Genomic DNA, 27,388 nt, shown 5'->3' on the forward strand with positions numbered 1-27,388 from the left:
CCTTGGAAGTGTAATCTGAAGCCTGCTGAAGGCTGGGCTTGGGGGCAGTCTGCTGGCAGGCAGCACAGACAGCAGATGCGGCTGCTATAAACTCCATGCTGTCCACTCTCATCCAGGGTGCTAGCACAGGACAGTATTGGCTGAGAGGAGCCCGAGGTAAGGAGCAACTCACCCTGCTTCCAGCCCCACTGGCCCTCAGCTAGTAGCAATGGGAATACCCAGATCAATGGGCGGGCCCCCCCTCTTGCAGGGCCTGGGATTGATGCTGTGGGCTGCAGAGTAAGGAAATTCTCCTGGGGAACAGGAGTGGGTTGAAAACGGGGAACTCGCACGGAGGGTTTGGGGGCCAGATGCTGTTGGGGACTGAGGCCAGAAATGAGCTTGGTACCCAGGGTCCTTTCTCTGAGGATTGAGCATGGATGAGCAGGGGGCTACAATTCAGCATCAGTTAGCACTTGTGAGTCTTTTCTTGGCAACAGAAACTGAGTCTAGCAGAAAATCAAGCTGGAACCTCTCAGTAAGGGGCTCTGACACATTCCCCCAACAGAAAGAAACAGGCCCCATAAGTGTGGGAGCTGCAAATGCGCTTAAGGGTAGTTAGGAAACTTTCCTGACTCCCTAGTCTGGGGAAACGGCGTTTTATTTCACAGCTGAAGAGATCCAGGGATAGGACAATTCACGCTTTGGAAATATCTTCTTAGCTGGTTTTCCAACCGGCACTTTCTGGGTCTAAGATCACAGGCTGCATGCTCCAGCTCTTCTCCTTTCTTGTTACACAGCGCTAGGGTTTGAAGTCATTCTAGAAGGCACCCCAGCTCTGCTTCCGCAAGAACTTTCTCTCTGCAGTTTTGACTGCACGCATCGTAACTGCACAAATAGAATCCAGATGCTCAGCGGGGCTTTGTCACTCTAAACGGAAATCACTTCTTGGCAAAGCCTGCGCAATGTGAGGCTGGTGGCAATCTCGGCAAAGATGATAAAAATTGGCAATGCAGCCTCCTCTCTCATGCTTCCAGGAACACCGCGCAGTGGGGAGCAGAGGGTATATAAAGCCTCTTTTCAGAGAAAAGGCCACACTTCATGGAAAACCCACATCTCATGCTTAGCCCAGGCCAAACCTCCCACAGTAAACAGGAGAGACAGGTGAAGAAACTGCTTGCAGCAGGCATCTGCTGACAACATGCAGCCAGACCCTCTCTGCTCAGAAATCCCCACCATAAGGCTCACTCTCCCAGGAACAAGAAGTCCCTGAATCACAACCATCACACCACCTAACATTGCCTGGGTCCAGCACAGCAGCTCCACTCAGTGTATATTTTCTGCCCTGGAAAGAAATCCACGATACTTCTCTCCTAGCTGGAGGATGATGCCTGAGTAAGCGTGCACAGATGTGGGGAGGCTCCCCGGGTCTTGTAAAACTGGACCGCATCGCCGGTTTCAGATCCGCTCCAAGCAGAAACAATGACAGAAGAATCTTTTGGCGGGTGCGGTAGGGGCACACTGTATCCCACCCTGAGGCGGCTAGGAAAGCTGTCTTTCTCTTGTGAGGGAATTCTCTGCCTGAACAGGATGGTCCCTAAATTGTAGCCATTGTGGAGACGTGGCTTTAAGAGTCTGTAATTTGAGCAACTGCCATGTTTGCTTTAGAACTGCATTTAATCTGAAACACATGTGTAGGCTCCTGCTCTTCTGGCTAGTTGAATACAAGTGCCCTTGCTTTACTTTCTGGAATGTATACAAACCCTGCTTTCCCTTGTCCCTACCCCTTTGGCATCTGACCTCAGGGACATGGCATCCCAGCACAGCTCTGATTTCTCTAGGAAGAAAGCTTGGGTAACACTAGCTCTTGGACCAGACAGCCTTGTACAGAATCCTCCTGCGCAGGTTAACACTGGATTTCTGAAGAACAGGGTTACTGGCTCCAGGGAGCTTGGGGGCGTGTGTGGGTGGGTTCTACTGGGACTCTTGAGTGAGGCCAGCCCTGGCCTGTACTTTCTCTCTGCTTTAGCTGCTATCCCTTGGTATGCGTTAGGGTGAGGAAGAGCTCCCCCGACTCCTTCTGGAGCCCATCAGTGTTGCTGAATGGTGAGGTAGGAACATGCTCCTGCAAGCAGTGACCCTCCCAGGAGACAGCTACGCAGGGAGCAGGGCTGGGGCTAGGAATGAATTGGGGGCTGGGCAGGGGGTGTACGTATGTGCAGGCCCACAGCAGGAGCCACTTAACTCAGCTTTTATTTCACCCAGGCTGTGTCTAGACTGGCCAGTTTTTCCGCAAACACTTGCCAGCTGTCTACACTGGCCGCTTGAATTGCCACAAAAGCACTGACGATCTCATGAAAGATTGTCGGTGCTCCTTGCGGAAATATTATGCTGCTCCCATTCGGGCAAAAGTCCTTTTGTGCAAAAGGGCCAGTGTAGACAGCTCAGATTTGTTTCCCGCAAAAAAGCCCTGATTGCGAAAATGGCGATCGGGGCTTTTTTTGCAGAAAAGCGCGTCTGGATTGGCACGGACGCTTTTCCACAAAAAGTGCTTCTGCGCAAAAGCGTCCTGCCAATCTAGATGCTCTGTTCCAAAAATGCTTTTAACGGAAAACTTTTCCGTTAAAAGCATTTGCAGAAAATCATGCCAGTGTAGACGCAGCCCCAGTGTGAATTGCTGCACTTGCACAAGTGTCTTTATTCAAAAGCAGCACCAGGCCTTGCTGCAGACAGATGCTAAGGGCACATTCAGCACCTGCTAGGTGGAGAGGACGGAGCTAGCTGGGACAAACAAGGAGGCAGACTGACTACAGCACATCTAGCTCTACTGTGCTTTTCCCTTCTAGCTTCCACCATGCAGACTCTGGTTGTTCTCCTGTGGCTCATGCTCCTAGCTACGCCCAGCAGTGCTCAGGATCTGGCTGCTGAGCAGGTGAGTGCAAGGCAAAACTTGATGAGGAGAGTGAGAAACTTGGAGCATAAGACTTCCAAAATTAAATTTTGAAAGGGGAACATTAAGTACCATCTTCCAGAGCAGCCACAGACAGCCTAGGACTCTCACTGGCACTTACATGGGAAAGTAAGTCCTGTTCTGCCTAGGTAAAAGCAGGGTGGAGCCACACGATACAGCAGGAAGGACTAGGTTCTAGGCCCAGCTTTGCCTACACTGTGCAACCCTCAGTTCTCCCACAAGGTCAGTACTTCCCTAGCTCCCAGAGGAAAGGCTGCAAAGTGACCGATGCTCTGGCTGTCACTACTGCTCGTGCCCTCTGGTAAAGAGCATTTCTAAAGAGTATGTCTTGTGCCTGGCAGGACTCCAGTATCCCTGAAGGAGGCAACACGGAGGCAGCGGAGGAGGAAGATCCCTTCTACAAAAGTCCTGTAAACAAACTTGCAGCTGCAGTCTCCAACTTTGGCTATGACCTGTATCGCCAGCAGTCAAGCAAGACTCCTACTGCCAATGTGTTACTGTCTCCCTTCAGTGTGGCTACCGCACTCTCTGGCCTTTTACTAGGTGAGTTCCTGCTTCTCCTCCTCCTGCATATTGGTGCATGGCTACAGGCCTCATGCGTCTTTCTTTACGGTTGGCAGGTGCTGGAGAGCGAACGGAAGGCTTGATTTCTCGGGCTCTCTTCTACGACCTGCTTGACAAGGCTGAGGTGCACAACACCTACAAGGAGCTGCTGGCCAGCGTCACTGCACCTGCCAAGGGCCTAAGAAGTGCCACCCGCATTGTTGTGGAGAGAAGTAAAAGTCTTTCTTAGCCTGCCTAAGTCAATGTTGTCAGTCTTGGAACAGCAGGCAGTAGAGCACAATGGATGGGTAACAGTCCTGGACGGCTTCAGTTACAGGACGAAACTGTGTCTGGAGCCGCAGCAGCTGCTTTGCCCTGTGCTGAACACACCAGGCAGTAATGGTGTTGGGGGTCCCCATACAAAAGCTTAGAAAAAGTGCTAACAGGGCACTTGGCCACAGAGCAGCTGGCACAGAAGGGACCCAGGATCTCCTCTAAGCTTGACTCCAGCGGTTCCTCTCTCTTCTGCGTTACAACACTGACCAGCACAGCTTTGAAGCCAGCTCCCCCTCCCTCCCCCGAGTCAGGAACAAACGCCATGTTCCACTCTGCTCTAGACACCTTGAGAAGAACGGTATCATCTCCCTGGTGGCTTGGGGAAGATCCAAGCTGCTCACTAAACAGTAATCACAAAGCAGCATAGGGAAAGGGCTCAGTGGCAGCTACAGGGTGCCCCCTTTACCCGTTAGTTGAAGGTTTTGCCAGACTAGAGCACAGAATAAGGCCATGAGACTTGATAAATACGCCCCTTCAATCAGATGCTCTAGGGTTCTGCACATACCCAGGGTTGCAATACACAGGCCAGACTTACACATCCGTCAGCATTTCAGGGAAGGGTATGGGTTGCTCACTGCCTTGAGCTTTCGTCTCTGACAGCAGGAGCAGGCTGCAGTAATGGTCTCTCTGCCCCTCAGAACTAAGAATGAAAATAGGGTTTGTGAGCCAGCTGGAGAAGTCCTATGGAGCACGGCCCAAGGTGCTGACTGGCAATGCCAACTCAGATCTTCAAGACATCAACAACTGGGTACAACAGCAGACCAAGGGGAAAATGGTCAAATTCCTGAAGGCGATACCTACCAGCATCAGCATCTGCCTCATTGGGGCAGCTTATTTGAAAGGTAAAAGCTCGTGGTATTTCTGTGTACGGGCCTCCTTGCCGCGTGCCAGAAAACACGGGAGAGAAGGTCTTCTGGCCTGCGCACACTGAAGAGGCAGGCAAAAAGACTAAGGGACAGGAGGAAACTTCTTTGAGCACTTGGGCATAGATTCTCGACTGCGAGGGTGGGACTCTCCTGCCCGCACATGGTGTGCAAGGGTTTGCAGCTGGCAGACATCCACAGGCACAGCTGCTTGCAGCTCCCACCGGCCAGTTTGCTGTTCCTGGCCAACAGGAGCTGAGGGATGCACCAGCTCGCCCTGACGAGCCATGGGCCAGGGCCCCGACCCCTGCTCTACCCCCAGTTTAGTAAAGGAGGTAGGGCTGATGGCCATGGAAAAGCTTCTGCAGGGGAGGAGTCACAGTTTTGACCTGCTTGCAAAAAGGGGTCAGGGAAGGAGGAAGATGAAAGCCTGTAAGGATGAAAGACAGAGCGTCCTGTCCAACAGGATTCAGGACTGTGCTTGCCACAGCACAGCTCTCCGTGAACAGGAGATACTGGGGAGCGGTTTTAGGGAATCAAGACATCAAGTATTTATGTTACAAGAGAAGCTACTGGCCTACGCAGGCTCAGAGCCACATTGTGCTGGGTGCTCTAACACTGGGACACAGACGGTCCCTATCCTGGACAGCTTACATTTCAAGACAATGAGCAAAACAACAAAGGGTTTGCCACTTTTATTTATGCATATAAAATAGTTTTATAATTACATAAATAACATATCAGCTCTCTCCAGCTGCTCCTCCACCCAACCAGCATGTGTCGGCTGACAAGTCCAAACTGGCCAAACCTCCGATAGCGTGGAAGGGACTAGAGAGCCAACAGTAACAATAAGACAAAGTTGCAAGGTGTAACTGATTTTCTGACCCCTCACCCTCTGCCTTCCCAGACAAATTCCCTAAAGGGGAGCTGTTTCATATATGATTCTACTGGCTACATACCTGGGCAATAGCTTTTCCCATTATTCCTATCTTATTTTTAAAAACAGGGCAGTGGGGGACCAAGTTTGACCCCACAAAGACTACGCTGCAAGACTTCCACTTGGATGAAGAAAGATCCGTGAAGGTGCCCATGATGTCGGAGCCCAAAGCCATATTGCGATATGGCTTTGATTCAGAACTCAACTGCAAGGTCAGGCGAAGGACTGAGTAAGAAAGAGAAGTTAGCCCCTGTCCTAAATCACCTTGCCTTAGACTAGGGAAAGAGCCATCTTCACTCACTAGCTCCCCACTCTGAAGGGTGAGTTCTGCCCCTCCCACACCACCAGGATAAAGAGCTTTGCCCTTGCTCAGATCTCCATATGCCCAAGATCACATTGCAAAGCAAACAGGGCTTTAAGTGGGACAAAAGGCTTTTCCAGCCTGTAGCATCATCCCAGCGGGGCAAGGAGGAAAGCAACCGGTCTCAGGCAGGCTCTGGTAGAAGCTGGTTGTTGCACGTGTTCCCTTTCTCAACAGAGCTCCCTCCTCGGGTAAGCATCCTGTTTCTGGGAACTCTCCAACATGCTCCTGAATTAGCTGGGAAGGTGGTGAGAGCTAGGCAGGGCTGAGCCTGGGTCCGACTCCCAGCCCTGGGGGCTGTGCACAGTATCAGTACAGGGGTCGACACTCCAGTGGAGAATCCCACTAGCAATACTGCAATTCAGTGCAGGTTCTGACAGCAAAGATGCTGCCTTTTGCATTCCCTTTCACAGCAGGAGGGACAGGGCTGAGGGCAGAGGCCTGCACTGTGGAGGGGCAAAGACGACTCATGGTAGAGCAGGGAAGCAGGGTGGGAAGGAAGAACCAGTTTGGTGGGGTGGCTGGCCGGCCGGCCAAGGTTCAGCAACCCCAGCTGGCACTGGCAGATTTTGCTGGTGTGCTCAGAGAACCCCTTGTCTTTTATTCCAGATTGCCCAGCTGCCGCTGAGCGGCGGAGTCAGTGCGATGTTCTTCCTGCCGCAGAAGGTGACCCAGAACATGACGCTGATCGAGGAGAGTCTCACCTCGGAGTTTGTCCATGACATAGACAAGGAGCTGAAGACCATCCCTGCTGTGCTGAGCATGCCCAGGCTGACGCTGAGCTCCGAGGGGGCACTTGGTAGCACGCTGCAAGAGATGAGTATGTGCGCAGCATGGCGCTCTGTGGGCAGCTGGGGCTCAGAGTAGTAGGCAGAGCTGCTCCTCCAGCTCCCAGAGAACAAGCAGCCACTGGTCACGAGTCAGGTCCTGCTGTCCAATATATGGACTTCCCTGACAACTGCAACAGGCCCTACCACCTCCCATAGGCTCCCCTCCCCCAGTGAGCTCAGCCAACGGGCTCTAGGACGGCTCTCGTAGCACGGCCCCACTGCTGCACTCTCTACTTACCCTCCCACAAGGGGGCCCTTCTTCCAGGCTAATGGAATCTTCCTCCTTTCCCACAGGGCTCCAGTCGCTCTTCACATCACCTGACTTCAGCAAGATTTCTCCCAAACCCACCAAGCTCTCTCACGTGCAACACCAGGCAGTCCTGGAACTAAATGAAGACGGGGCAGGATCCACACCAAACCCTGTTCCGAATGCTGCTCGCCTGACCTTCCCTCTCGACTACCATCTGGACAGACCTTTCCTTGTTGTGCTGCGAGACGACGCCACGGGAACCCTGCTCTTTATTGGCAAAGTCCTGGACCCGAGGAGCACTTAGCTCCCTCCAGAAAGGCTGGGTAACCGGGAGGGATGCTGGCTCCCTGCTCTGTTGTATGGTCAAACTTGCAAATCTTCTGCCTACATGCTGCAATAAAAGAGCTTTTGCCACTAACCTCTCGAAGTGCTGCAGTGTTCTCCCTTGTACCACGGGCCCTAGTCCCGTTCGCTTCTGATCCCTCCATCCCTGTTTCCCAGAGTTCCCCCAACATCACCGCACGGCCACTCTGTTCTGGCCCAGGCTCTAGTGCACCCCCTTTGTCTTGGGCTCTTAAGGCGCGCCTGCCTCATTCCAGCCCAGTGTCTCATGTTTGCAGGAGCAGGTGTGCTGAGCGGCAGGCAAGAACTTCACCGCTCCCGCCCCAGGCCCAACACTGTTGTTTTGGAAGTGAACAGGGGTGGGCATGGAGAGAGGGCAGTATGCAGAGGGCCAATAGTCAACCCTCCAGGGAAGAGCCACCATGTCTGGAATGGTAAGAAATCCTGCAGCAACGTTCCTCTCCAGGAGACAGCCCTTCTGCCGGTAGCACACTGATGTCCAGTGACCAGCTTCGCTCCCCAGCTCACAGCCAGGCCTCGTTTGCATGGCTGCCCTGCCACTCAGAGCTCAGCACGGCAGCTTCCTTTCTTAGTCACTCAACCCTGTGACGGAGGCTTCGGGGCAGCTCCAGCAGACAGGCTCTCATTTCCCGCAGTTCCTGGACCTGGGCGCTCTGCGGGCCACCGCTCACAGACAAAACCTCCTCTGCTCTTTGAATCGTGCTCAGAGCTTCAGACACTGCAAACCTAAGTGCAGAGGGCAGGAGTGCGGAACAGAGTTAGGGGCAGAACTCACTCAGCACACCTGATGCAGCCATTCGTTCAGTAGCCTTCATCCTTTCCCCCATTTGGCACCTCAGCCAGGGCAAAGGAGGCACCTCTCTCTCTCTCTTCTTTCACGGAGACAGACAACTTCCTTGATCAGAGGAGTAGGACTCCCCTGCCACATCCCATCACCGCCAGGGAAAAGCCCTCTGCTTTAAGCTAGGGGAACTCAGAACGCTTCACCCTTGAATCAACAGCCATGTCACCAGACTGACTCTTACGGGGGGAGGGGAGGGAAACAGTCAAACCAGAAGTACTGAGAGAGGGGCTACAAAAAGAGTAATGGGATTTGCTGGCCAGGGGCTCGAGGAAGTGTCTGAGGGGCTGTCATTTTAAAACTTATCCAAATATTTCCATGTCTCTCTCATATCCTGGCTAAAAGGCAGATGCTTCCCCTTAGCCAAAACATCCAGAACTTGGAGAAAACTTGCAAAGGGACTAATGATGCCAAGGGCCTCCTGCCACATCCCCATCTCAGAGAGACGAGGCACATGGGCTAAAGCAGGAAAGAGGTGTAAAATGAAGGGTGAGATTGTGGGAATGGGGCTCTTTACCCATTAAAGAGGATCTGTGCCAGTTTGAAGAGTTCATGACCCATTTCCACACTGGATGGCCCATGGTGAGCTTCCACAATTTGAATGCTGCGCCGCAGGTGCCCAGCTGCTGCCTGCCACTTTCCTGGCAAAAGAGAGAATTGATTATTAGAGCTCCTTTCTCTAGTCTCTGCCATGGAAAGAACTTCTAACCTGTGTCAAGTAACGCTCACAGCCCTTCCAGGAGGTATCAGAGGGGTGTGATTCGCATTGCACAGAGTGGGAAACTGAGGCATCAAAGATCATAGAGCCTCTTCCTATTGGTTGGGAATAGAACTTGGGGCTAAAATGATTCCTAAGAAGACTCTTCTACGTCAAACTTAGTGGGCTACAATAAGAGGGGGATGAAAGAACGGGAACTCACTGGGCAGGGGATCTCCTTCTACCGATGTAGAATGAATAGGCCAGTCACATGAAAATGATGCCGGAGGGACAGAAGACAGCTTACCAAGCATGGCATAACCCTGTGCCAGGCGATCCTCAATCTCACCCACCAGCAAATGCTCTGCAGAGAGGAAGTTTTCAGCATCCACCCGGCACCTCAGCAGCAGCTCAACAGCCTGATCTGCAAATCCAGGAAGAAAAGCACTTCGCTGTGCTACACGAATCCATTCCAGGTACCAGTCGCTAGCTAGCTGCAATTTGTGAGGTGAGATCAGGTCCAGTTCTAGTCCCCCACCAGCCTTGAACAGTTTGCCCTGGACTTTATATGCTGTTCTTGCAGAATTTGCTAGTTCACCATGCTAACCTAATGCAGGGTCACCAGGAGCAGGGGGCCTTCTGAAACACGGAGTCTTGGCACCTGAACGTTTAACATTGCCCTACATTACCTCATATTCCAGTGGAGCAAATGTGTGAGTTAGCCTCCCAGTCTGATCAGCAGTATAAGCAGCCTCCCACTTGTGCTCCCATGAATTCCAGCTTCATATCAGCAGTACCTAAAATGATTGGGACTAACTGCCATCTGGTGGCTGGGACCAGGATCTCACGATGAAGTTTACTTGTACTTGCGTAAGGAACTGAACCAAGTCCAAGGCAGATGGCTGGCTCTCTTACTAGGCTGCTTGTCTTTGAGAAGTTCAAGCGCTGTTCTAATTTGCATCTGAAGGTCCCCCAACCGGCGTAGAAGGAAATCCCTGCCAACCAACGGCATACAAGCACCACTGGAACAACGGAGCACATCTTCCCCCTGTGGAAGTCATAGAACTGTAAGGACCTCAAGGGGTCTTCTAGTCCAGTCACCTGCCCTGAAGGCAGGACTAAGTTATCTAAACCAAGCCACCTTTACAATTATTTTTGCACACAGAAAGCACAGAGTCATGTGTCTCCATGCTCTTATTGTGTATTACAGCACTATTACACTGTTTTCCAGCCTCAAGGAGGCAGCTTGCCAGTGTGCTGGTGTTATCTCTTCAGAGCTCTGGATAAAAGCTGAAGTAGCAGCTCTGGCAATGTACCAGCCTGAGCCACCACCTCATTAATCTTCACAGAAAATACATGTTCCTTCCCTCTTTCTTGAAGACGTATGGCTCAACAGCTGTGCAACACGGCTGTTCAGGGCACTTTACAATAACAGATGAAACAGAATCTCTCTCCTCAAGAGCTTACAGCCTAAAGACAAGACCACCACTGCGAGGGTGGTGGAGGGTTTGGGCAAAGTTCATAAGATCTTGTGCTTGGTTGGGACAATGCACACATCCTCCTAGGCCAGGGCTACTCAACTTCGGAATCCTCAGGGGCCACAATGATACTCACAGCACATGCCAAGGGTCGCAACTTAAGTGTGGTTGCATATACAAGCAAATATATATACAAACAGCTTCTTTCACACTGGCAGGCATGAATACAAAGATTAAGGCAACACTACACAACACGCAGGCCCCATTTCAGTCAGTTCTGCTGATATTAATAAAATGCAACATTTACCCGATTCCCAACCATACGACAGCACTTTGAACGAGCAATGACAGTCCAGGAATTGAACTACTAAAACGCACCGCAACAGAAAACAATTGACAACTTTTTTGTTCTGGCTCCCACCCACGGGCCACGCGTTGAGAGTAGCCCTGTCCTAGGTCCTTAGCAGGGATCGTTTTAGTTTATAAGCCTTCCTTGAGAAGCGCGTTTTGTGAAGGGATTACTGAGAGCAAGGGCACAGGGCAGACAATATCACTGGGGGTTTCCATACATTTGGAGAATGGGGTGTGGAGGTGAAAACAGTACTTGAGTGGGACCCCCGGACTGTGACAATCTTTCCCTCTGGACAGGCTGGAGATATACAAGTCACTCTTCCAAGAGGGTTACAAGAGAACCAGACCATCCCTCACTTTGGCCTAATCCCAAGAGCATGGGCAATGGAGTCAGATCTAACTCTTCAGACTTACCCAGTCGTGACTAGTAAACAGTTACCTGCATTGGTGCATGGCAGTTGGAACAGCAGAATCTCTCCCTTGGGGCTGCTATGCCTGTGACATCAGTTCCCAACTCATCCAGGCAGGTCTGGCATTGACACTCAAAGAAATACTGACAAAGGAGCCGTCGCTGCCTCTCAGCAGCCCCCATTCTGCAATAGTGCGGCCCTAAAACAGGATGAGAAAGAGCGAAGGAGATAATACATGATGAAAGCAGGAAAGTGGGTACCCCACTACAGACTGACACCCACCCTGCTGTAGGTTGAGGAGGAATCCATCATCAGTGACTTCATTACAATTTGGGTTTCTCACCCACATGTGAAACCTTGCAGTGTAATCAATGGGACTGAAAAAGGGGTTGATGAGGCCCAGTACCTCTATGCCCAGGAAATAAACAGTGGGTCCCACAGTTTGAGAGTGACTGTAAAAGACAAACAGCAGGACTAGGAGGTCTCATGCAGATGTTATTGATGCAGAGTTATGCATAAATACACGTGTGTGGGGACAGAATGGAGACAAACTCCAGATACATGTTCAGAAATGCAATCCTCACGGGTGTGATCCTGCAGGGAGCACAGAGGTGAAAGGTCACTTCTGTATCCTATGTGTTCCTGAAAAAGAATGCACTAGCAAGACTGCCACTTACCATAGCAATGGAAAATCTCTTGCCCTCTTGTGATTGGGTGAGATGCCCTGACTGTGGCAGCAGTCCCGCTGAAAGTCACACTTGTATTAGGGTCGCAGGAATGGTTCAGGAGACTGGTGACAGGGAAGAGGGCTGTGGCCAGGCGCACCTGTTCACTGTTTGCAACAGCGCTGTCTCCAGATGCTAAAGACCACACAACACAGAAGAGGCCAAATACATCATGAAATCAGACCCAGTGACCCACTTTGTCCTTATTCTAGGTATTGAAACTAATCAAAACAAAACATCAGCAGCAAAAGCAGCTTATGGTGTCTTAATGTAATAAAAAACGAATAATTACTAAACAAAAATGAAAGCAGCTATGCTCAGTCTGACCATGCAGAGGTTTTGGGCAATCATCTCCCTGTTTGAATCCACAGGGAAAGCAAATACTTCCTAGACAGCTGAAGATAAGTTCTATTCCTCTAGGCCAGGTCTACACTGGACCTTCAAGGTTGGCTTAAGGTATGCAACTCCAGCTACGTAAAATGTGTAGCTGGAGCTGGCTTACCTTCAGTTGAGCTGTGGTTGTTTTCCTTACTCCCCAGAAAAGGAAGAGGACACTAGACGCCAGTGGGAGCTGCCCTGCGCATTCGATTTACGGGTCTATACCAGACCTGCTAAATCGAATGCCATATCAACCTCCGGAGCATGGATCTTCCGGTAAGTAAAGTCATGCCCCTGGAGTGGCACTGAAAAACAAATACTAAGTTTAAATATTTGGTTTAGCTGCTGTTTAGCCAAAATATTTTTAAAAACTAAAAATTTTAACAGTTTAGAAACCTCCACATCTAAATGAGAAGCAGAGCCTCTAAGCTCTACTCTGTGCTATTATACTTGGCAAAATTAGATATATTAATCTTTTTATGTGTCAACAGATGTGTCTATGGCATTTCACCCAATTGTTATTAATTTAAGTTTCTGTGTGTGCAAAATTAGGGGCAATGAGCATTTTTTTCTATTTCTATTTTCATGGTTGTGAGAAATTATGGGGGACTCAGACAATCATTTAATGGCAGTAGACAGATTCAAGAAGTTAAAGCTTTATAACTATTAAAACAAATTGTCAACACCAGTGTGAAAATATACAAAGTAAATATCCTTAAATCAAACTACTTCTCAAACAGCATTTTTCTTAGATGGTCTATTTCACATTTTTGATTAAAGCATTGTTCCCCTCTTTGTGTATATATGGTGAATCTGATGTTTACTGATTATTTGGTGGAAAAAGTTTAATCCTTCCAAAACAAATTATCTATCAAACTAGGGAAATGCAGTCTAGATGAAACTCTTGTAAGCTGGGTGCACAAGTGGTTAAAAGACTCTACTCAGAGTACTTATCTATGGATCACTGTCAAAGTAAAAGGGAATATGCAGAACGTCCTGCAGAGGTCAGTCCTGGATTTGGATTCAATATGTTTATTAATCACTTAGATAAAGGAGCAGAGAGTATGGTATAAAATCTACAGATGACAAGCTGGGAGGGGTTGCAAGTACTTTAGAAGACAGGCTTGCAATGCAAAACAACACTGACAAATTGAGAATTGGTCTGAATACAACAAGATTAAATTCAATAAAGATAAGTGAAAAGTGTGCCACTTAGGAAATAGCCAATGCACTGTACAAAATTGGGATAACTGGCTAGTTGGTAATATTGTTGAACAGGATCTAGGAGTGATAATGGATCACAAAATTGAACATGATTCAACAATGTTATGCAGAAGTGAAAAAGATAGTTATGGGCAACCTAGGCTAGTGAGTAGACTGCATGAGTAAGTAGCCCTCCATCTCAGTGGGCTGCAAGACGTTTGTAACCAAGACTGTCTCCCAGGATAGGTGGTTTTGCTAACTGTGTTTGCATACCTAGAATTTGCAGGGTATACCAGTGAACTGTAGCAGTACTTTGACTGGATGTAGAGGGGATGCACCAGTCACTTCCAGTCACTGATGCATGCAGTCAGCACAAACCTCACTTCACCTGCCCTTGCTTTGCATATGTCACTTTAGTAATACGCATAGGAAAATACACAGAGAAAAAACAGCACAACCTGGCAACCTCGCGCATGGGCAACAACAAACAAAATGTCATGCAGGCCACACAACCCTGATGGGCCACAGGTTGCCCATCACTGTTCCAGGGTGTTTATACAAGAGTGTCATGTACAAGACACAGGAGATAACTGTCCCACTTGGCACTGATGAGGCCTCTGCTGACTTACTGCATCCATTTCTTGGTGCCACAGTTTAGGAAAGATGTGGACAAATTTGAGAGGAGAGTAATAAAAATGACAAGTCATTTTCAAAACCTTTTATGAGGAAAGATTAAAAATGGTCATGTTTAGTCTAGAAAAAAAAACGACCGAGTGGAGAGTTGAAAACAGTCTTCACATATATTAAGGGCTAATGTCAAGAGGACGGTGATCAATTGTTCTCCAAGTTCACTGAAGGCAGGACAAGAAATAGTGGGCTTAGTTTGTAGTCCTGGAAATTTAGGTTAAATATTAGGCAAAATCTTTCTATCTATAATGATAGTTAAGCTTTGGCATGAATTTCCAAAGGAGGTTGTGGCATCTTCATCCTTGCGAGTTTTTAAAAATAGGTTGGAAAAACATCTGATAGAAACATTTTACTAGGTTTACTTGGTCCTGACACAGCATGAGGGGCTGGACTTGATTTCTTGAGGTTCCTTCCAGCCCTATATTTCTATGATGCTGTGTTGGACCTATCACTGGGAAAGAAGAAGGAAGTTTCCATTGTAACAGAGATGATGAGCTCTTGGGGCAATAAGATACTTACTCTAAGTTTACCCGAATGCAGCAGGAGCTCATCCATTGGCTCTATCCCTCCCACAGGACAATCCAAAGATGACAGAAAGAAGAGTACAGTTTCTCACTGACCTGACTCCCGGATTACAGTCACTGCTTGCGCATTACATTGCAGCTGCAACATATGCCTCAGCATTGCTTCTCCCAGGATCTTGAGCTCTGGAGACAATTCAGCAGACATCTTCCCTTGTGCTTTCACATTGGACTGGCTCTCACATGACCCCTGACTCAAAATGGTCACACCCGCTTCCTGAAGTTTCTTGCATATGGCAACTATGCTCAGGATGCAAAGGAACTTGTGTTCAGGGCTGTGGTTCTCAGCATGAGTCAAAAGGTGGAAGATAGCTTGGTAAGAAGCCCGGTACTGTCCATCATCCTCACAACCAGGAATTAGAGGCACCGCTTTCTCAGAGACACCCTCCATGCCAGCTTGGGAATTGAGAGTCTCATCCACACTCTTACCTCTGACTTCAGGATTGTGATGCTCCTTGTCACATTCATAAAACCGCTTCATTGAGCTGATAACCTCTGCAAATCCGGCCACTAGAACTGTCCTTAAGGCAACATGTGAAAAGACTCCTAGTGTGAGCAGCAGCGCCCCTAATGGGCACTCTATGCTGTGATACTGCTCCCATGCCAGCTGTGCACATTCCTTGCTGCAGTACTTGGCATAGCTACACCCCCTGCAGGGCACGGATGCCAAGAGCTGCCTCAGGCAGTGGTGACAGTGGAGGTCCTCATTAGTGACACTAGTATCCCATGTAGTTTCAGCACCATCTTGGAGCAACAGGCTCTTCCCTGGGATGAGCACACTGACAAAGGCCTCTTCTTTCACCAAGCTCTCTCCTGGCAGAATATCCTTGGTGGCAACCAGATGACGTCCTCGGCAAGAGTCGAAGTTCAAGCCCACAGATGAGGAGGCACTTGAAATTTTACCATTCTCTTCCCAGAGTTCCAAGTCCTTTAGAGTTTTGCTGAGTGCTTCTGGCACGGACACTGGGCTACTCTCCTTCTCACATGCTTTCACTTTGAGTTGACTGATTTTTCTTAGCAGAGTCTGGTGCGTGGTACTAGTCAGACTCTGATCCATAGCTATTTTACTCTCTAACTCACTGATGGCCTCTGCTGCTTCCTGTAATCTCCCCAGATGAAGCAAACATTCAGTTTTCCGCAGCAAGATCTTAGGCTGCAGTCTGTCTGGATAGCCGTGGGCTTGAGCCCTGCTAATGTCTTCTAGACAATCCTGGAAAACAACACAAGAGGACTTTTAAATGACACTATAAATACCTGAAAAAGATTTTTATTCTCCTGCCCCATCTGAGGTTGCACACATTTCACTGCTTAAAAACTGCATTTACTGACTAAGATTCTGGTCCACGACGGACCCAGGGATCACAGTAAAGGGTTAGACAAGGCTGTCACTTTAAAAGTGAAGACATCCTACAGAGTGAACGTGCAGACGCTTCCAAGAAATTCAGAAAGGCACCTGCAGCTAGAAGCACAATTTTAAAACCGTATTGGATCGCAGTCACTTGTGCTGGTATTTAAACTTCGTTTTTTAATTAATATTAATTTGGATTTAAATAAACACAAGAATATCCACCCCAGGTTTAGTGCACAGGATTTGGATAATAAAACGTTAATTATTGATCCCTCTATTGCAAGTATGGGGAACCTATGGCCTGTGGCTTGCTTGGATCTGGCCCACAAGGCTGAAGGATCCTTCCCCCCACCCGCCAGTGGTCAAGCCACACTGGCTCTTCAGCCACGCAGGGGACACTGTGGCTTGACTTGGCATGGCTGCTGTACTAGCGCCAACTCACCCTGCTGCTGGTGGGGGGGGATGGACCATGAGCCCCACAGCCTGGACCAAAAGGCAAGCCATGGGCTGCATATGGCCCATGGGCTCTACTTGGCAAGGGGGGAGGAAGCAGCTTGGCACAGCAGCAAAGGGAAGCTCTGTTCCTGTGCTTGCTTGAAGACTTCATTCCTGTCATTCCCACTGGGTGCAGTGCCTGCAAGCACAGGGCCACACCGAGCTGTACCAGGTATGAACCCCTCCCATCCAGACCCTCCAACACCATCCCACTTCTGCAACCTACCCCCCAGACCCTGTCCCCCCTACTCACAGACGGCTCCTGCACCCCACCTCCCATCCAGGCCCCCCACCTCTCTCACAGACCAGTGTTCCCTGTAAACTGGGTGCTTGTGAGGTTGCTCCAGAGAGTCACATGCTGCCCAGCTGATTAGCAGAGTGCCCACAGCTAGGTTTTATTTCTACTGGTGATGCACATCCATACATGCACATGGATGGAAAAGGTTACAAGGCACATTGGCTCAGACCCCCCCAGCCACCTCCTGCACTCTACTTCCTGCCCAGACCTTGCACCCATATCCCACTTCTGCATCCTGCCTGCCACCCAGACCTTGCACCCCCCAACCCGTTCTCTGGTAGCCCCCTCCTGCACACTGAACCCCTCATTTTTGTACCCACCCAGAGCCTCAGGGGGGCTACAAAATCTACTATTCTCAGACCCCCAGAAGTGTTAATCTGGCAAGCCCTTGATGGGGCTAGAGCTCAAGGGGAGTGAGGTGAGTTTTTTTCCTCCTCACTTGGGGGCCAGGTCAGTGAGGGGGTGGGTGGGTGTTCCAAAATTAGCTGTCTGTGGTCCCCACCCCAGCTTGACTTGTTTTCCCTCTTTTCTAGGTTCCAAAAACCATCCGAGTGCAGAGCAGCAGTGTATAAATGTAGCTAAGCTTTGCATGTTGTTGAGAGTTAGGAAATACAGTTATCTGGATTCCACTGTGCCAGTGTGCTTTCTTCTGTTATGTTTGCTGTATATAGAGCAAAGGACACACACTAAGCCCTAGGCACCCTTATCATCCATGAAAACTATACCATAAAAACTACTACAAAAACAGCAGCAGGAATGCATTACAAACCAGATTAAATTCTCCACCCCTCAGACTGCCTACTCCAGCCTTCCCCAAATGCCGTCTTAAGCTCTTTTGGACCCAAACCACACCATGTTGAACAGTGATGACGATGATGTTCGTCCATCGTGTTCGAAGAAGACCTTGACATCTAACGAGTTGTGGGCTGTCCACGGGGTGTCCGCAGATGGCTGATAAGGCCAACGCGGGCACGAAATGTTCTGCCACATGTCAGGCAGACATGTGCAGGCACCACTGTTGCAGCGTTTGCAACTCCGGCTTTACGGAGTGCTCACTTCTCTTGTGCTATGGTTGTCCTTCTGGCTTCAGATGTCTGACAGCCTTGGTGGATCAGCATGTGCCATGTCGATCGGTCTTGTGCCAGGGTCTCCCAGGAGGTGGTGTCTATTTCCAGGGACTTGAGAGAGGCTTTGTATCTCTTCTTTTGTCCCCTGTGCGATCGCTTTCCTTGAGACAGCTCACCATAGAAGAGCTGTTTAGGGATGTGATGGTCTGGCATCCTTGCAACATGGCCAGCCCAGCGTGTCTGGGCTTTCATTCATCAGCAGGGTGTGAACTGATGGCAGGCCTGCTCTAAAAAGGACTTCTGTGTCTGGCACCTTATCCTGCCACCGGATCCTCAGAAGTCTGCGGAGGCAAATCGTGTGGAAGTGGTTCAGTTGCCTAGCATGCCTCCTGTATACAGTCTAAGTCTCACTGGCATACATCAGGGTAGTTAACACTACTGCTCGATAGACTTTAAGCTTTGTAGCAAGGCTTATTCCACGGCGGTCCCACACTTTGGTCAGCAGTCTGCCGAATGCAGAGCTTGTCTTGGCGATTCTGCAGTTGACCTCAATGTCAATTGTCACTGCGCGGGAGAGGGTGCTGCCAAGGTATGTAAATTGGTCCACTGCTTGCAGCTTTTGTCCCTTCACTGTGATGGTGGGCTCTTGATGTTGGGCTTTCGGAGCTGGCTGGTGCATCACTTCGGTTTTCTTTGTGTTGATAAGAAGGCTGAAGTTGTCGCATGCTGCTGCGAATTTGTCCATGCTGGCTTGCATTTCCTGCTCTGATCCAGCATTCAGGGCGCAGTCATCAGCAAAAAGGAAGTCTCGTAGCACAGTCTCCTTTATCTTGGTGACAGCCTGGAGTCTTCGCAGGTTGAACAGTTTCCCATCAGTCCTGTATCTCAGGCTGACTCCCAAGGAACTGTTCTGAAAGGCGTCTGACAGCATGGCTGAAAACATTATGCTGAACAGGGTCGGTGCCAGCATGCACCCTTGCTTGACGCTGTTTGTGACGGGAAAAGCCTCTGAAGCTTCTCCATCGTCCAGAACACGAGCCGTCATGGAACTGACGTACCATCAGGATGAATCTGTCAGGGCACCCAAACTTCGACATGATGCACCACAGACCTTTGTGACTGACAGTGTCAAAAGCCTTGGTGAGATCCACAAAGATGGTGTACAGTTCACGATTCTGCTCTTGACACTTCTCTTGGAGCTGTCGGGCTGCGAAGATCATATCCACAGTGCCACACTCTTTGTGGAAGCCGCACTGTGTCTTGGGTAATAAACCCTGTTCCAGGTGGTCAATCAGGCGATTCAACAACACTCGTGCAAGGATCTTGCCTGCGATGGAGAGCAGTGATATTCCTCTATGATTATCGCAGACTTGTCGATTTCCTCTCCTCTAGTAGAGGTGTACGATGGACGCGTCTTTCAGTTCCTGAGGAATAGATCCTTGATTCCAGAAGGACTGGAACAGCTGAGTGAGTTTGTCGACAAGCACTGCACCACCATCCTTATAGACTTCCACTGGGATCGCATCAGATCCTGGGGCCTTACCACTGGACAACTGGCTGATGGCCTGTAAGGTTTCAGTCTCTGATGGTGAGACATCCAGGCTGTGGTTGATATCCGCCTGGGGCATTCTATCAATCGCCTCGTTATTGATGGAGGATGGGCGGTTCAGTACGGATTGGAAGTGCTCAGCCCAACGCTGTAGAATCAGAGTCTTCTCAGTAATGAGAGTTACATCATCTGAGTCCAGTAGAGGGGAGCTCCCTGAGGGCTGAGGTCCGTACAAAGATCTAAGGGCTTCGTAGAACCGTTTGGCATCGTTTCCTGTCAGCAAACTTCTGGATTTCATCTGCTTTGGCACTCAACCAGGAGTCCTGCATCTTGCGAAGCTTGCTCTGTACGGTCCTGCGAATGTTGTTGAAAGCATTTTTCTTAGCTGTTGACGATGGGTCGTCTACCATTGAAGTAGACCGGAGTTATGGCCTTTTCCAATTTAGTGGTCCTTTATTTTAACACCTTAGACAAGCTTTATTGCTGCCGCCTTTCGGAAAACACAGTGGGATTATGAAGCACTGGCACTTTCAGAAACACACAGCATGCTACTTCTTTGAAGTTGTGGAATGGCATATAAAATAGGAATGTGAAAAGTTAACCAGTACGCATCACCTTTAACAGGGGATGCTTACTGGTTAAACAGCAGAGGCTGCTCCAGCCCTGTGGGGCCTGCAACAGGCAGTGGGCTGATCTGGCACGGGTGGGCTGGCGCAGCACCCCCTGCTCCCGCTAACTGATTAAATGTGATGTGTAACAAGTTAACCGGTTAATCAATTAAACAGGACTGTATATCACTAATATAAAATACAGTTGAATAACTGCAAAACTCCATTGCCAATACCAGATTCTCTATACCCAGTTTTCAAAGTGAATAGCTGCTGCTTTGTCCCTGAGTGTGTCAAATCTAGTACTTACCACAAACTTTCCCAAGTGAAAGAGGGCTGCAGAACGATTGGCATAACACAATGACATTTCTGGGCTGTCAAGTGCTACGTGGGACACTGCCTGCAAAGATAAAAAAGAGCAGTGGCCACACTGAGAAAGGAGGATTGGCATATGTTCCCTGGACAACTTGATTTCTGGAACATGAGATGTGCGTGGTCAGGAGTAGGAAGGGAACTAGAGATTTTCATTCCCAATCCGTCATCATTTTATCTTGACTTCTTCAATTTTTACTCCATGCTACAACAGCCAGGAGAGCTCGTGTGATTCTCAGATGCCTAAATAGGGGAATACAGACGAGCAGGGAGGTCGTATTATTTCTGTAGATTACTTTAGTGAAACAATTACTGGAACATTGTTCCTGATTTTGATGTGTGCTCTTCAAAGAGAAATAATGTTACATTGAAGAGCTAACACATTACTCATGCTCTGAAAAACCTGTCTTATAAAAGACTTAAGGTTAAAAGAGGATAGAATCACAGTCTATAAGTACTTACATTATGATATTTCATTAGGCTTTTTTCTGTACTGAACTCAGACTTGAAATACAATGCAAAATTTTAACAGGCCAACCAACCACTGGAACAATTAACCTAAGGAACATGGTGGATTCACCATCAATGTAAATCTGTAAACCAAAACTGGATGCCTTTCTAAAGACACATTATAGTTTAACCACAATGAATTTGATGTAGGATATCACAGGATGAAATTCCCAGGCCTCAGTTCTGTAGGAGGTCAGATTAGATTATTAGGCAGTCTTCCATCCACGGGATCACGAGGCAATTACAAAAGCCTATACATTGAACCTCAACACCCTTGTGAAAATGTTTTTATTCGAGATAAAACTAGACCCAATCCAGTCTAGTGCAGAGCTCTCTCAGCCCCTGTGAAAGTCACAGGGAGTTGAATGTGCTCAGCACCTTTCCAGACTGAACAAAGTGCAGTGCTGGGCTTGCCCAGATTTACAGCAGAGCTAGGAATAACACAGAGTCATGTGGTAACAGATCTATTTACTAGAGAAGACTGAACATGCAGCAGAACAAAACCCAGGACTGTCCTACAGAGGGCTGCTTCCTTGCCAGTTTCACATAACAGGAGACCCTTGCCACAGGATTCATAAGCACCCGGGCATTGCAGCTAAAGGCCTGGTCTACACTCGCCCATTGTCACCCAAAGCTGCCTTTTGTCGCCAAAACAGCGAGAACGTTTACACTACAACGTGATGGGAAAAACACACAGTTTTGTCAATAAAAAACTTCCACCCCCGTGAGAGACTTTTGTCTTTCCCCTCCCTTTATTGTGGACAAAGAGCCAGTGTGAATTTTGTTGAGAAATATCACACAATGCCTGCCCTGATGGCTCTGCTTCCTGTTTTGTGATGTCTGCTGCCCTTCAGACATGGGTCCCTCACCTGGCATGCACCCCAGGATGTACCTGACAGCTGAGCGGGATGCACTGTTGGGGGAACAAAGAACAAGTCCTGCCCGGAACACAGCTGCTGGCAGACTGGCCGTGGACATTCCTGGGCAGGGAGAGCTCCCAGAGCTCATCAGGACGCTGCTCCAGGCAGCGAAGGGACAGATCCGCTAAGCCTGCCAGCCGCCCTGTGGGATGCTGACCCCGGCGGCTCTGCTCTAGCTGTGGCAGAGGAGCTCGCTCGCCATGTGGCCATGGAATGTGGCCAACGGGAGGGCCAGAAAACGTGTTGACAAGTCTGCATGTGACAGCACTCGGTGGCCAAACCTGCCCAGCGCAGCCACAGCCGAGCCGCCACCAGACCCGCCGCACACCTTGCTGTAGAGCCCGGCCGCAGCCGCGTAGTCCCGGCCCTGGAAGCGCTGGGTCCCCTCCTGCTTGTAGAAGCGGGCGGCGCGTGGGTCCTTCCCGACCCCGACCCGGGCCGCCAGGCTCCGCAGCACCGCCTCGTCCGCTGGCCTGGGGGGCGGGAGAAGAGTCGGGTCGGGGGGGCCGGCGGGGGGAGTGGGGGGCCGCTCCCCGGGGCCGGCGGGGGGGGCCGGCGGGGGGGGGGAGCGGGGGCGGGGGGGGCCGCTCCCCGGGGCCGGCGGGGGGGGGGGGGGGCGGGAGCGGGGGGGGCCGCTCCCCGGGGCCGGCGGGGGGGGAGCGGGAGGGGGGGGCCGGGGGGGAGGGGGGGGCCGCTCCCCGGGGCCGGCGGGGGGCGGGGGGGGAGGGGGGGGGGCCGGCTCCCCGGGGCCGGCGGGGGGGGGGCGGGGGGGGGAGGGGGGGGGGGCCGGCGGGGGGGGGGGGGGAGGGGGGGGGGGGGCCGCTCCCCGGGGCCGGCGGGGGGAGGGGGGGGGCCGCTCCCCGGGGCCGGCGGGGGAGGGGGGGGGCTGCTCCCCGGGGCCGGCGGGGGGAGGGGGGGCCGGCGGGGGGAGGGGGGGGCCGCTCCCCGGGGCCGGCGGGGAGAGGGAGAGGGGGGGGCCGCTCCCCGGGGCCGGCGGGGGGGGGCCGCTCCCCGGGGCCGGCGGGGGGGGGGCTGCTCCCCGGGGCGCTCACCGCAGCAGGGGCGCGCAGAGCCGGAAGGTGTCCCGCAGCGGCGCGGCCTCGCACAGCGCCTCCCGCAGGGCCGGGGCCAGCGAGCCCCACCGCCCCCGAGCATGGGCCCGCCAGGCCTCCGCGGGCAGCTCCATGGGCGGCGCGAGGCTCCCCCGGCAGCTGCTGCAATGGCGGCGCCCGCACCCCAGAGGCTCCCTTCCGCCGTACGCGCGCCAGCCAATGGGGGAGCCGCGCGGCTGACGTGGTGCGTGCGGAGCGTGCGCGGTGACGCGGCGGCCGAGCGGGCTGCGGCGGGAGCATTTGGCGGCAGCGCGCGGAGCCGGAGCCTGTGGCGCAGCATGAGCGCGCGCCTGAGCGAAGGGGCCATCGCGGTGAGGGGGGGCGAGGTTTCGGGGTGCCCGTGCAATGGGTGGGGGTTGCGGGCCCCCCCGGGATGGGCGGGGGCGGGGCGGGGCGGAGTTGCGGGCCCCCCCCGGGATGGGCGGGGGCGGGGTTGCGGGCCCCCCCCGGGATGGGCGGGGGCGGGGTTGCGGGGGGACCCCCCCCCGGGATGGGCGGGGGCGGGGCGGGGTTGCGGGCCCCCCCCCCCGGGATGGGCGGGGGCGGGGGCGGGGGGACCCCCCCCCCGGGATGGGCGGGGTTGCGGGGGGCTCCCTCCCCGGGATGGGCGGGGTTGCGGGGGCCCCCCCCGGGATGGGCGGGGCGGGGTTGCGGGCGGGCCCCCCCCCGGGATGGGCGGGGTTGCGGGGGGGCCCCCCCCGGGATGGGCGGGGTTGCGGGGGGGCCCCCCCCGGGATGGGCGGGGTTGCGGGGGGGCCCCCCCCGGGATGGGCGGGGTTGCGGGGGGGCCCCCCCGGGATGGGCGGGGTTGCGGGGGGGCCCCCCCCGGGATGGGCGGGGTTGCGGGGGGGCCCCCCCCGGGATGGGCGGGGTTGCGGGGTGCACCATGCGCTGAGACTAGGGGGACAGTCCCCGGGCCGGTGTGCACGTGGGGTGCGGACTGGGGGAGTCCATCCTGTTGGCCCCGTGGAGCGGGGAGGGGAGCGCAGGCTGCTGAGGACTGTGACTAATCTCCCCTCCCCCAGCTGTCTCCGGAGCACCCCGGGGGGGGGGGGGGCAATGTTGGGGTGTGCCAGAGAGAATTCTGAAGTCCTTGAATAAGTTACAGTCTGTAGGAAGTAGAACTACTTTCAGCAACTCCATAGACTGCCTGAAAGGGCTCAACAGGCTACTGTGTGAGAAATGATGAACTAGCAACTTGGCCTGTTACTTCCCATAAAGTCCAGGGATTTCTTAGGTGAAACACGTCTCTCAGCACATAGTCTTGCCCTTTTCCTTGTACCAGCAGTGTGATTCCTTCTACAGTGAACAGAACTTTTCAGGATGTTCACATTGCTGGCATACTATCTACGTTTGATTTAGCACTTTGGGAGCAGTTTATTATAATTAGTCTAGTTATTTATTTGCTAATCTCCCTGGTTACAAAGTTTAAAGAAAATCATTTCCAATCAAAAGGATTAAATCCTCTATCTTCCTTTACAGGCCATAATGCAGGGAGAGAATAATTTAAGACCTGTTCTCCAAGTCATTGTGAGTATTCCTTCAAATGTCCTCTTACTCGTGTGACCTGTAGCTTAATGTACTTGTAAGTGTATGTGCCGTTTTACAAATCCATAAAGACAAGGTACCTAACCTGGCAACCATTAAGTTTAACTGGTTAAATGATTTGACAGAAGTGGGTGAGCTGGAGAGGACCCTGCACTGTGGGCTGAGACTTCCAACCCCGCTCTTGGCTGTCAGCTCCCAATCTGGGCTCGCAGGCTGGGAATCTGCAGCATCACAAGGGGTGGAAGCAGCAGCCTTGTGCAGGGCTGGAAGTGGCAGGCTCCTTCCCCTCCCTCCCCACCACTTCTAGCTCCGTTTGAGCTGCCAAAGAAGTGAAAGTCTTGTAGGTGAGTAGACCAGTACTAGCAACTTGTACTTGAAAGGCTCATTGGCATGAATCTGCACAAGCATGTTTTAGTCAGTCTGAGAGAGGCTTTAATTGAATGTCATCTATCTTAGTTTTCTGTTTTATGAGTAAGCTCTCCAGAACAGGTGTCAGCTCTTCGTTGTTTCTAATGTATGCCTGTAAAATCAGATCAGGGCTAAGAATTCAAGTTTTTCCTTCTAGAACATCCGAGCCATCGCCACAGGAAATGGGCCACCTCGTTACCGTGTGCTGATGAGCGATGGGGTGAACACACTCTCCTGTAAGTTATGCATTGTCACAAGAATTTACAAGTACATGGCTAATAATTAGACCCAGCGGTCAGAATTAATGACAGTGGTATTTGCTGCTGAACTGAGTTCCAGAATGTGAATGGTATAGAATTTATTTTGATGCTGGAATCTGTAACTGTATTTTATCTTATAAATAAACTCCAGCTTTTCTGAGTTGTTGCAGTGTGTCCAAGAATTTGTTTATTATAGAGAACAGCTCAATTCTATGGAATGGTGATTAGCGACTATCTTAATAATGGTGGTCTGGGTGGATTGATTTAAATCAAGGTGATTTGAGTCATGAATTTAAATCAAGTTATCAAAGAAGCTTAGATTTAATGTGCTTAGAGTGCACTTAATTTTGGAGTAAGCCCCAAATTTTGGAGTAAGCCCGGATTGAACTCACTGGCCCCTCTGGGGTTCTCTTGGAAAAGATAAGTTATGCTGAAGAAAAATAGGTAATTATGATCTGGACCATGATGTTCCAAAATGAGAGGCATGTATTTTGTAATATCTGATAAGAAAATGACAGTCAGTGGCAACTGGCAACTCTAGATTTCTTTTACTGTAGCTTTCTATATTGTATACTTGAATGACAGATTCTAATCCTGGTTAACTAATTAAAAACAAGCTATAAGGATTAGCTAAGAGAATTTTTTTTTCAGCAAAATGTAATACAGCAAACAGCTTGGGAATTTACTTGTCAAATCACACACTAAAAGGCATAGAGTCTTGATGAATGATGTATTTCAAAGTGAATTATTTAAATTACTAACTGTGGATACCACTTAGATCTTCATCTTTATCTTTTAGAAGATGTATCCACATCTTCATCTACATCATTTTCTCCCAATAAGCAGTTTTCCTTATTAGTTTTGTTCTTGCAACTAGACCCTGCATCGTCATGTTGCGCTACTTCCACTTGACAAGTTTTTCTTTTTTACCCGGGGAACGAATTTCTTCAAAATATTCCTGATAGGGTGTGTCTGATGCCCAGAAGCCATGATGCATTTTCTGTGGCAAATGTGGGGGAATATAGAAAGCTCTGTGTTCTGTTCTCAGACTTTAGAGAGTTAATATGTAATTTATGTTTGGGATATAGTCACACTTTCTCGTTTGTGATTGCACTGGTTTGTGTAAGATTAACTGTGCAGGCCATCAACCTATGCAGGACCAGTTTTTTGAATAGAGTGACTTTAGTTAGCTATGATTGCCATCCTTTCAGGGATGCATATGCTGGTTGTTTTACTGTTTTTCTTCTGTATGTATGTATTTTTATTTATTTATTTAATTTATTTATGCAGCGTTCATGCTGGCTACACAGCTGAATTCTCTAATTGAAGAAAAGCGCTTGTCTGCCCACTGTATCTGCCAGATTAACAGATACATCGTTAACAGCCTGAAGGATGGCAGGTATTCATGTATATTTAGATATGTGCACACAAATGCATTTGTATTAGTGGATGTTGCTGCATCTCACATGAATGAGAGATGAAGTGCTGCTGTTTTGAAATTATTAAAAGGCAGGGCTCGATGATCGCGGTGAAAACCACTCGTCAGCCCTGCACCACACATGCGTGAGACCTGCACTGCGCATGCGCGGACCGCCAGTGAACGGGGCAACTGGCTGAAATCTACTCGCCACAGGCGAATAGATAATCGTGTTTGTCGAGCCCTGTTAATAGGCGTAGCCATTGGAGGTGTTTGGTGCATGAGGGAGGAGGCATGTGGTTCTTCTGACATATTAGGGGTGTAGAACTCTTGGGTCAGTGGCCACTAACCGACAGAAAAATCATTTGGGGGCTACACACAAGTGAGAAGCAAAATCAACAACTCCCTGCCCCCAACCCTCACTGACCTGGTCCCCAAGTGAGGCGAGAAAAAATTCTCACAAATGTGGCCCCCAGCTAAGGAAGACACGCCCCTCAAGTTCCAGCCCCATGGCGGGGAGGGGGAAGTGCCGAGGCTCAGGGTTTACCCCCAGGGTTGGATTAACATTTCTGGAGGCCAGGGGCCAGTGCATTTTTTGGCACCCCCCCAAAGCTCTGGGATGGAGCCAAAATGGGTTCAGTGTGCGGGAGAGGGCTGCCAGGAGCAGCCTGGAGGCGGTGGTGGTGAGGCTT

At 50.8% G+C, this 27,388-nt stretch overlaps 3 protein-coding genes across 7 annotated transcripts in view; 2 read left to right on the forward strand and 1 right to left on the reverse strand.

Annotated features, from left to right (window-relative positions):
- SERPINF1 (serpin family F member 1) lies at positions 1 to 7,488 on the forward strand. The gene is made up of 8 exons (XM_075904475.2): positions 1 to 156; positions 2,826 to 2,911; positions 3,292 to 3,493; positions 3,571 to 3,726; positions 4,468 to 4,671; positions 5,699 to 5,841; positions 6,600 to 6,810; positions 7,115 to 7,488. The coding sequence occupies exons 1-8, from the start codon at positions 96 to 98 to the stop codon at positions 7,372 to 7,374; spliced, it is 1,323 nt and encodes a 440-aa protein (XP_075760590.2). The 5' UTR covers positions 1 to 95; the 3' UTR covers positions 7,375 to 7,488.
- On the reverse strand, positions 5,373 to 23,137 carry SMYD4 (SET and MYND domain containing 4). Of its 5 annotated transcripts, XM_075904470.2 has the most exons (11): positions 23,004 to 23,137; positions 22,280 to 22,424; positions 20,460 to 20,549; positions 16,575 to 16,766; positions 14,824 to 15,994; positions 11,888 to 12,070; positions 11,240 to 11,409; positions 9,887 to 10,019; positions 9,279 to 9,395; positions 8,792 to 8,915; positions 5,373 to 8,159 (listed from the first exon to the last, which is right to left on the reverse strand). In XM_075904470.2, the coding sequence occupies exons 1-11, from the start codon at positions 23,135 to 23,137 to the stop codon at positions 8,006 to 8,008; spliced, it is 2,613 nt and encodes an 870-aa protein (XP_075760585.2). In that variant the 3' UTR covers positions 5,373 to 8,005. The 5 variants fall into 5 exon arrangements, with proteins under 5 accessions (XP_075760585.2, XP_075760586.2, XP_089628333.1 ...); XM_075904471.2 differs by lacking the exon at positions 16,575 to 16,766; XM_089772207.1 differs by lacking the exon at positions 23,004 to 23,137 and having other exon boundaries at positions 20,460 to 20,764; positions 22,280 to 22,417.
- RPA1 (replication protein A1) overlaps positions 23,138 to 27,388 on the forward strand; it is a 32,829-nt gene continuing 28,578 nt past the window's right edge. Inside the window, exons 1-4 of the mRNA XM_075904474.2 lie at positions 23,138 to 23,374; positions 24,546 to 24,593; positions 25,177 to 25,255; positions 26,570 to 26,678. Coding sequence (XP_075760589.1) covers positions 23,171 to 23,374; positions 24,546 to 24,593; positions 25,177 to 25,255; positions 26,570 to 26,678 — 440 coding nt within the window. The 5' untranslated portion in view covers positions 23,138 to 23,170. The remainder of the gene's footprint in view (positions 23,375 to 24,545; positions 24,594 to 25,176; positions 25,256 to 26,569; positions 26,679 to 27,388) is intronic.

The sequence above is a fragment of the Pelodiscus sinensis genome, chromosome 21 (assembly GCF_052426305.1).
Source record: "Pelodiscus sinensis isolate ZL-2025 chromosome 21, ASM5242630v1, whole genome shotgun sequence".
Classification (NCBI taxonomy): Eukaryota; Metazoa; Chordata; order Testudines; family Trionychidae; genus Pelodiscus; species Pelodiscus sinensis.